The sequence below is a fragment of the Opisthorchis viverrini genome, assembly GCF_000715545.1.
Source record: "Opisthorchis viverrini unplaced genomic scaffold opera_v5_218, whole genome shotgun sequence".
In the NCBI taxonomy this organism is placed as follows: domain Eukaryota; kingdom Metazoa; phylum Platyhelminthes; class Trematoda; order Opisthorchiida; family Opisthorchiidae; genus Opisthorchis; species Opisthorchis viverrini.
This window is the reverse complement of record NW_008751877.1, coordinates 475,552-485,558: the sequence shown is the minus strand read 5'-3', so window position 1 is coordinate 485,558 and position 10,007 is coordinate 475,552. Positions and strand designations below refer to the sequence as shown.

The 10,007-nt window shown below is 47.1% G+C and overlaps 1 protein-coding gene across 1 annotated transcript; it reads left to right on the top strand.

Moving 5' to 3' along the window:
* Positions 1-6,056: 6,056 nt before the first annotated feature.
* T265_08471 (hypothetical protein) lies at positions 6,057-7,142 on the top strand (the record flags this gene model as incomplete). Its single annotated transcript, XM_009174283.1, has 2 exons — positions 6,057-6,220; positions 7,040-7,142. The coding sequence occupies 2 exons, from the start codon at positions 6,057-6,059 to the stop codon at positions 7,140-7,142; spliced, it is 267 nt and encodes an 88-aa protein (XP_009172547.1).
* Between the last annotated feature and the right edge of the window lie 2,865 nt (positions 7,143-10,007).

Here is a 10,007-nt window from a genome sequence, read left to right as displayed (position 1 = left end):
ATTTATTATGCTACACCAAGGGGCTGGACGAAGGTTCAGTGATATTTCCAACACAGGCTATTCAACGGTGGAGCGTCCTGCGGCAAACCCCCGACAGCCAAAGGTAATCGTTCACCTCTCGCCATGAAACTAACGGCAAAATATTAGAAAATGGTTGCAGAGGGCCACCAAGAATCACCAAGAAAAATATGTACAGTACAATTTTTATGCCCGTTTGTTTGAACATTTTTACTTAAGACGACTTCTTTCCTGCTCGGCGAGTTATATGATAATAACCATGTTTGCTACCAACTTGTGGATGGCATACCGTCAGGTATGACAATAATGTCACATTCGGAATAAAAGGATGAATGGAGGAGATTCTGGGCACAGGAGGTTTTGGGAAAAGTGACGGCTTCATAAACGGTGGGTTTTATCCGATGTAGACGTGGTCAACACTAAGCCGGCACGGGCAGGGAAGCACAGCTACTATGCTTTTCGGGCAAGATCAAATCGTCAGGATTTGAGTGTGGCGTGCAAAAACAAAGCGAGGGATGGCAAAACAAGAGGCATCCTGCCTGACACATGACGAGAAAAGTGTAACGATGAAAAATGGGGAGCCAGAATGTCAGATTAGGTGAAGCAACAGAGTTGGCGTCATCCAGACGGCCATGTTGAACCAAAACCTGGCACGACCACTAAGGCCTCGTGGCCTTGGACTTGTGGGCTCATGGCCGGGGTCACAAAAAGTGTTAGTGGAGATGACGAAGTGGATGGATTAGCAAAGCGGATAAGCGTTAATAAGAATCACAGAAACAGGTGATGGCAACACGCGAGCCGGAACACGAACTGTATAGAAAGCTATTGAGTTATGTGGGAAGCACAGACACACAGAGATCGCTGAATTCGAACGGGTGGTTCAGTAGGTTGGAATGAACATGTCATGGAGGCAACTGGGCTCAGGTGGGGAGTTTGTTGTGTTTACCGTTAATGGAACGAGCAGCCGAGAGAGCACGGTCGGGAGAAGGATTGGGATAGTTGCGGGTGTGCTATCGAACTGGGTATTGCAATACCCTGCCTGCACTGGCCCGAAATACTTCAGTTTTTAGGCAGCCCCGTAACGGACGTGGCATTTAAGGCGATTGTGCTGGGATGTGGAACTCTCTGTGCGTGGATAACAGCCAACTAGCTGATACATACCTGAAGATGCCGAATTTCGAAGCCATGAAAGACGAGAGAATGGGATAAAATTAGCGAAGCATGGTGAGTTTAAGGAGACATCAAGTAGGATAAGGTACACTATTATATATAGAGGGAAGACTTGACGTCCACCGCTAATACGGTGGTGACAAAAGGTAATTATATGAAATAGGATAGCAATGGATTTTTACTTATTAGACCAAGGGCCAATCCAGGGTTGCGTTTGCCAACATGATATTAAAGTAGAAGATATGAAACTGCAGGAGATCTATTGCGATCCTGTATAAGCTCGCAGGGAGAACTCAGAAGCATAAGGACTGACGAGATGACGGACTGGTCTATCTGGTATTTATTACTTGAGTCGAGCAGTACCATAACCCAGGAGTGAAAGTTAGTGTAAAAGAAGTAGTCATCAGTTCATGCGTGCCACCTCACCAAATTTGCAAACCCCGATCTCTTAGACCCGGACCGGGTTGAAGGGCTTCAGCTATTGAATTAACTCTTCAGTGGTCTTTGCACAAGAGGGCAACACGAATAAAGCAACAACGCATCCCAGAAATTTTGTGGCTGGTAAGATCCCAAGCAAATAGCTGACCAGTCGGAGTAAGTGTAATGTAGCTCATGACGCTCGATAGCGATCGACCTGTCTCCTGTCCATCGTGGTGGATCCCGCCAAAAGCGAACGACATTTCCCCGCCGTGAAAACCATTCACCCCACAGTTCCATGATCAGAGAGACCTTTTAAGTCATATCCGGAGGTCATCTATAAGCCACAACAGTTAGAGAATGGCATGTTTCCTAGCGGATAAAAGGCGTGCAAAGCATTTACGAGAGGAGTGAAGTGTTGAAGTAATGATAGATAGCTGATGTCACTTTTCTCCCAAAAGAGTTTTGAGATTCGGTTAGGGGAGTGATGTGCACGTCAGTTTGGTCCCATTTGTTTCTAAGTTTATCGCATGTGCTTTCGCGCAGAAATGGAGCCGTCACTGATAATGCGGCTTTAGCGCTTTTAGGGGATGCACATTGTGATTACTCTTCACATGGCCATTGGGAAGTTCCCCAACATGAAAGTAAAACAAACCTATCAAAACCAACAGATATCTTCTTATATTAATTCTTGCTGCAAATAACTGTTTATAGTCTCTGCCAGTTAAGCCACAATCAACCCCATGTACGTGCTGGATATCGCGCAGGACCCCTGGTCAACATTAGAGCAAAAATTTAATTACCATCAACAGTCATCTGAAAAGGTGAGCTCGAGATCCTTGGAGAATCCAGAAAACTGAGTAGCTGGAGCGGGTGACAAACTCCAGAATTGTGGGAAAACTTCCTTCGGATATGCGCGACGGATCCGAGCCTACCTGATGAGCATACCAATGGGGAAACTGCTTGCTTGCCTCTGAAAAACTGGAATTGAAAGCTCCCAAAAATCCACCTCACCACCTGATGTTGTTCACTCCCATTATCAGAAAGCAGCCTAGCATTGGTTGGTGAAATTGGGGCACCCTGTGGCTTCGGAAACAAGAGAATACCAAAACCCTGTCGGACTGCTGTTCCTGACGGACCCCCATCGGCTTTGGTTAAGGTGGGTGAAGTCTTCAATCGGTGATAGTTTCACTTATTCATCTATACAAATCTAAACAGACTACCCGAACAACTGGAATGATTCATTTATAGAGCGGGTCACAACAAGCGTGCTCGGAATAAGTGTGGCATTCCCATAGGAAGCAGTTTGACCCCATTTGTAACCTGCCGTTGGCGTTGGTTTTGATGTCGTCTGACAAAGGCCAGTAAAAAAAGTCTCGGGAATGGCAAGCTGGATTCCGGATGGGAGAGGAATGCCTGAAGTACATCTTTACAATCATTGAAGTGTTGGGGGCACGGCCCATGCACAGGCGCCTTACTCTACCTGATATTATTTAAATTTAAGGGTCAACGACACGTTTCGGTCAACTCACAAGTGCAGAAAAAGTTCGAGAATGTCCTCTTCTGTTTGTATTGACGCATTTGTGGGTTCGAGGGAATATCTGGAGCGCCCAATGGCTTCGTGCTTGCTAAAGCTGGTGCAAATTCTGCTGGCATCTGGATCCCTGCTCCACCCATTTGACACATCAGACAGGTATCTCGAAAGTCCTCTGTGAACATCAAGGAAGATTACTGCAACCGTATTTATAGGTTCATTACAGAATGCTCCATGAGGTCGCGTGGAATCTCTGGGTGTGGAGATGCTCGATTCAGATTGGCCGACATTCTGACCAATCAACGCATGACTCCGTTTAGTCGATAGCCCACACAAGACCCAGCCATCTAACCGGTTGGCTTGCTGACGGAACGCTTGGTTACAAGCAATCATGGCCGGCGAGAGTATCTAGTAGCTCCAATTTTGTCTGATTCGGCCAATAAAGAATCAATGAGGTGATTTCCGAAAGGTCCCAAACCTAACATTTCAAAGCTCTCCGAGCAGGTACCTTATTGACCTGGGGTTTGCAGACGACATTTTTGAGGGATGGCAAAAAGTACAGGCCTTACTAAAAGACCGGTCAAGGCCATGCCTCGCATCCTTTGCACCCAGAAAATGTGGGAGTGTGCCTCTGCGTATTTAATGGAGCATGCTGGAGCCGTTAGGACGCTAAGTGACTCGTAAGTTGAATTAACTCCGACAGTATTATGGCTGTCAAAGTCGAGCAATAATATCGAAAGTCAGGACTGTTTTTGCCACCCTTTGGCCACGTGCGGCATCAAAAAGACCACCGGATCTCAAGGGATGCCTATGTCCGACCACAATGCGGGTGGAATTTTTGCATGGCCTTGTCTTAGCCACTTCGGATGGAGGATCTGGGACAACAGTTTTCTGGCCACCGAGGTATCAAGACTACAGCTGGAATCGTCTGAAACCATCTAATCCGGAGTAGGGGGCTTAACGGGTCTTTGGTGGATTGAAAGATGTTTCACTCAACGAATGCATTCAGCACTACCGACCAAAGTGGCTAGGCAATGTGTTGAGCATTGAAAGCTACCAACTGCCGGGAAGGGTATTGTTTTCTGTGCCTAGTACGAAGTGGCGAATAACTAAAAGTGGACAGAACATAACATTCTAGAATGGAGTGAAGGGGATGAAAAATGTGGATGATTTTGATACTATTCGCTTTCCATGATGTGCTGACTATCCTCTCTGTGATTTGCTCAAGACACTGGAATAACTGGCAGCTTATCAATGTTAGCGTATTTCACATTGTCTGACTGAGCTTTGGCGGTGTAAGTAGACAAACCTATTTTTCCCGTTTATTATTTCCATTCTAAGGTTTTATTCGGCGAAATGACATGTATGGCAGTGCTGCTGTCAGTGATGATCATGTTAATGTTGATAACACCAAGTAGTGTGGATAATATTGCCCGGTGGTTTGGTACGCGCTTCGTAACTTCAAAGTGCAAAACGATACTACAAGCTTGGGCGAGTGCATCATGAACCTGTTCATGGTATTATAACCGCTAGAGTTGTTCGACAACTACTCATTTAGGTAGTTGTATTACTTGGGATGCCACCGTTGCTGAAGGAATGAGTGCTAGAATCAATGAAGCCTGTTCTGTCTCCCTTCACCCTTGGCAGCTCTGGAGCCTGGGTGGCGTAAGCCTGTTTCTATGGGGTAGGGCCTAAAACGCGAGAGTACTTCTAGTATTGCTTTACGACTACAAATGTCGGTCATAATGCGCTAAGGCCGGAAAATTGACAGTGATGTCTCCGAATCATTGCATCGGACTACCGTTGTTAATTATGAGTTATTTTTGACGACTAGTCAGCTATCTGTCGACTGGATGAGTCGATTCAGTGCACTGAATATACCGGCATGACAATACACTCTTACTGTGTAACTGGTCACCTTGATTTACTGGAACAGGATTCGACTGCAAGACAACGCAAAATGAAAAACGCAAGACCTGTAGACGGACGATGGAATAACAAAGGGTCCTGGTTGCACTAGTGCAAACTGTCTACGATACTAGGGTATCAATGACCCACCACGTCAATGTTTGGGTATGCTCACCGTAATGAATGTGTCACGCAACCAGTGGTGGTGTCGTACCTATTCTCTATGGCCAATAACGTGCCTTTCATTTTTTTGTTTTCGTGTGCCTTATCCATCCCACACTATCCGCTACCATAGGCCGTGGCAACCCGGAACACCGTATATATACACGCAGCTCACGATCATCGAACTTTACCCAGCCGAAAACTTCTAGAATGTCGCGATGCCAGTGAATAATGTGCTCAATGCACCTGCGAGTATATGGAGCTTACCAACAGAAGATCTCGGAGAATGGATAGAGTGTCGCAGCCGTCCTTACTCGACGGTCCCGTTCTTATTCTTCCGGTAGATTACAAAGACTTTGTCTCTGCCTAAGAAAACTCGACGTGGGACTTTGAATTGATGTCTGAGGAGGAACGTATACAGTCATCCGAAAAACCACCGGCATTTCAAGATCACCGAAGGAGCACGTGGCGGGTATTAGAACCGTAAGGTAGCTGGCCTAGACTTGCACGTGTCCCGCAAAATGCCTCATATCGGCCGCGATCGAGTGCCGCCCGTGGCTTGGGCAACAAGCTCTGAAAATTGATGACATTCTAGCGAATTCAAGGAGGTCAAACGGTGTGGCAACTACAGTTTATGGAATGCATGTCTCAGCGACTGATGTATGTTTTTTGGCACAAACCTGACCAGCTCTGAGGAACGCTGCTGCCCAAGAGACCGACACCTACGTCTTGGGTAAGCGGAAGCGGGTATTGGTCATGAGCGTTGGTGCATATTATGGGCTGACAACTAGATCTCCAAAATTATCTTCGGGACTGTTTGTAATGAAGCTCAATGGCATTTTTAGAGATGTATTATTCTGAATTGATGAACATACTTAAATTCGACTTTTGTCACACGTATTTCATCAGATGCGAGTCAGCCCGACCGGCACGAAACTGGTGCACAAGTCATGGCAATATTACGGGCAACGTTTGTGACGAATGCATTGTTCCGTTCGACGAACGAATGAGGTTGGGATACTCGGCGGAGGCGGTTGAAGTCGCCGTCCATGCCTAGGGCGAAGTGCTCGGGACCTTAAGGTCGGTTTCAAGGTCAGCAAGTATGCAACAGCCAGCAGGTGGAAGTGGCTTTGGAATCGGTTCCCACAATAGCGAAGGGGACATTGGCGACCAATAGGACCGACGCCGGAATCCCAGATATCCATTAAGGAGGCTGCCAAACAAGTATGGGGATGGCGCTGACTACTTTCAATAGCTGGTGGAACGTCACGGGCGACCAAGCTAACCGCGGTTCTAGTATCGGTCACATATTTAGATATTGTCCATCATGTAGAACAGGTGACTTGCGGGGACGGTAGCGGAACTCACACCCACCGCCTCATCTCTGCGGGGTGAACTGTGGCCGCACGGTAACCGGCACTACTGAGTTTCGTCGTGGAAGCTTGAATGATGCTAAAACAGCAAGCCGGAACAAATTGGCGATAGTTTGTTCGTATCAGAGCCACAGGGTCGTGACACTCGACGGATGGTATCGGCTGACTGCTCATGGCCTTGGTAAATAAGGGAAACTGACGTAATATAACAATCTCCATCCACGTTGCATGAATTGTGGAGGTCGGCCGGCGTGATATGGCCGTTGTGGGGTGTGCTCGGTGAAGCGAGGGGAGTTATTCGTGGGATACTATGGGATGGCTACACATGTCACCTAACGTCCCGAGGTTTCGTCAGCCAAATCTGCAGCGATTGAGAGCGACTTGTGCTTCGTGGCTGTCAAAGCACCCTGCGTGTTCTCTGGGAGTAGCCGCTTCCATAATCGTTCAGCTGTAGCAGGGCGAGATGGCCCAAGTGGTTAGAGCGCGAATTTACTGACCGGAAGGTCCGTGGTTCGAACCCGACCTCTGCCACTCGACTTCCCCTGTCTAGGCTTGGGTGACCTGACAGTATCCCAGCCCTCGTGCCTCCATCGTGTGGCATGGCAGCTAGGCGCCGAAAGCCAGAGGGGAGCACGAGGGCTGGGATACTGCCAGGTTGCCTAAGCCTAGATAGGGGAAGTCGAATAGCAGAGGTCAGATCTGAACCATCGATCTTCGGTCAGTAAATTCGCGCCCTAACTACCATCTCGATGAATAACTCCTTTGTACTCAATCTCCGGATAAGCTTTCCTTGACCTTTACACCATGTCGGACCCTGATAATCGCAAATTACTATGGACAGGCTCTGTAGCTGATGCACCCGAAAACCCGCGATTTTTTATTGAGGTGTACCACTCATTAGTCAAATCCGGCGTCCGGAAGAGCTGCGCGGATACCACTGAGTTCGATGTTGTATCCGGTGTGCCACAAAGCTTTACAATATCGTCGTCATTATCATTGGCAGCAGTACACCAGCATTACATACCGGTGCTTAACTACCATGCAGTCGCAAGGGAAGAAAGGGTGGGGTAAAATGGGAAGGGTAGGTACTCAGTGCGACTAAGTTCTATATCGGTAAGGAAATTTTCTAGAATCCAGTGGCTAGAGTTTTGGACGGCATTAAGATACACACCTGAGGATTATGTAGACTTAGGACACCATAACCGAAAATAACGTTTTCTTGGGTAGACACTGGTTGGGTAAAATCTGTTAAGTTTAGTCTGCTTCTCTAACGGGTTCGTCACCAGTACCTGACTCGCTGTTATTCGTCGGGCTGCTCACCGTTAGCCTTCCTGGCAGGTTTGAACCTTGAACTGCTTTCCACCGGTATAGCTCGACTACTACAGCAAGGTAACAAATTAAGGTTGGGGCCTGACCAAATGTTTTGAAAAACAGAACAGGAAGGATGTTTACGGACCTCTGGAAGAGCTGATTCATCCACAGAGTCAAGGCTTCCTTTAAATGTGGGGAAGATCGCGATTGTTAGTAGATGGTACTTAAGGCGCTGTTCAGGCACTCAATGTAACGTGAAGATATGGTCAATACACCCCCTCAGTTTGTAGTCGTGCTTGCTGCTCTCGAATTCGCGTCTCAGGTGTCGCGTTACAATCTTAGAGCCAGCAGCCGTTTTGTGATTGGCATGAGACTTGTACTCACATGGTTGGAAGGCGGTTGAACACAGGTAAGGCCAACGATTGGCTTCCATTCTTCGGGGAACTTTCTGGTTCTCAAGTATGTACGAACGACCTCGTCAAAGGGAAACTTAGCTTCACAACACTAGTGTAAGCTTTTCTGGTCGAACAGGCTGGTGGTGCTTTAAGATGGAAAGGCATATTATACTTCGTCAACTAATGAAGTATAAAAACTCATGGACCGCGGATCAAAATGAGTGAGTCGGGTGAAAGTCAGGCACAAGGACGGGGTTCAACTAAAGTGTTGTTGAAAATACCCCGCCCAGCAATCTAGACGCTGGTGTCTATTATATATTAGATTTCTAATATTATTTTTGACTAATTCACTTACGGACTACCTTTTTGGTTTTATTTTGTGAATTAGCTGTAGCAGCTGTCGTGCATTCCCGGGTCCATTGCTCCCTTCCACCACGCCCCTCTTCACACAGGCTACTTCTGATCATTAATCTAATTGATCCTCCTGCCGGATTGTACTTCAAGCAGGAAGGGATAGAATGCCTCACACCAAGGAGTGATATTGACCGTTCTGAGATCTGATGGTTTTTGCGCACGTCCTCCAGGACACCATGAGCAGAGTTTCTGACATAACTTATAGACGCGATTGTGTCGTTCGAGTTCCGGTCAGTGTGTCACGATGAGGCAGCTTGTACAGCAAGATTTATCTTTTTCTGACTTATGGTTCTCAAATTTTTTCTGTGACTAGATTAGGAGCTCGTTTCAAGATTCACTGGGGAGGTTAAATGAAAATCCGCACCAAATTATTGTGGTCTATGTCGGCTTGTGTGTCACAGAACGAGCAGCAATCAAGGTCTGAGCCACAGCATTGGTATCTGATACCGGTGGTCGGTAGAGGGCAGCAAAACGTCCCTCACTGTATCTAAGCCCAGTACCACTAGAAAACAGCTTTTGACCAGTACAGACTTGCAAGGAATGTTCATCGCCATAATTTCGTTTTGCGTTCGGGCCAAACGTACCACCAAGGTATGTCCTTGATGAGCAAGGGCATCCTACCTGTATGTTGAGGTATGCTTTTACTTGTTATATTCGAGCTCTTCGTGGTTGGTAAGAGTGATTAGTTTTCAGTGGGGGCCATCAACATTTACAGCAGTATCAGTGTTGATACTGATGCCTCATTGAGTTCTAGTGATATGTTTTTTGACGTTTCCAGCCATAAACAAGGAGGGTTGCGTGGGCTTGTGCGCAACAATTACGGTTGTCTACCTCCAAATCGTCGCCCGCAATTCTGGGCGCGGTGGGGTTCCAAGATATGAGTACGCTTTGGGCAAGGTCACTCAAGTCCCAAACTGTCCACTAGACCGCCATAGTAGGCGTCTATTCCCGCTACATGGATTTCGTGTGGTGTCTGAGTTGAGTAGTTTGGTCTCAGGCAAGTATGTGTAAGTGTATATAATAGTGAAGGTCGCACATAGTTATTCTCTGACTTTAGCTTTGGAGCTGCGGTACTTCTCCCTGTTTTCTGTTTCTTTGAGTGTTCTTTTTGCGGAGACTTTCTCCTCCATCACGAAGAGACTGGAGTTTATCATGATGTGATGGTTTGTGTACTTCGGTTACCCATTGCGCTACCCTGGGGGGTGTCCGCGCGACACTCAGTCTCGCATACCAGGTTGGTCACTGGTTATAGGTCTGACAAGCAGTCTCCTGGTCCTCCAACTTGGGGGTTGGAACATGTGTGAC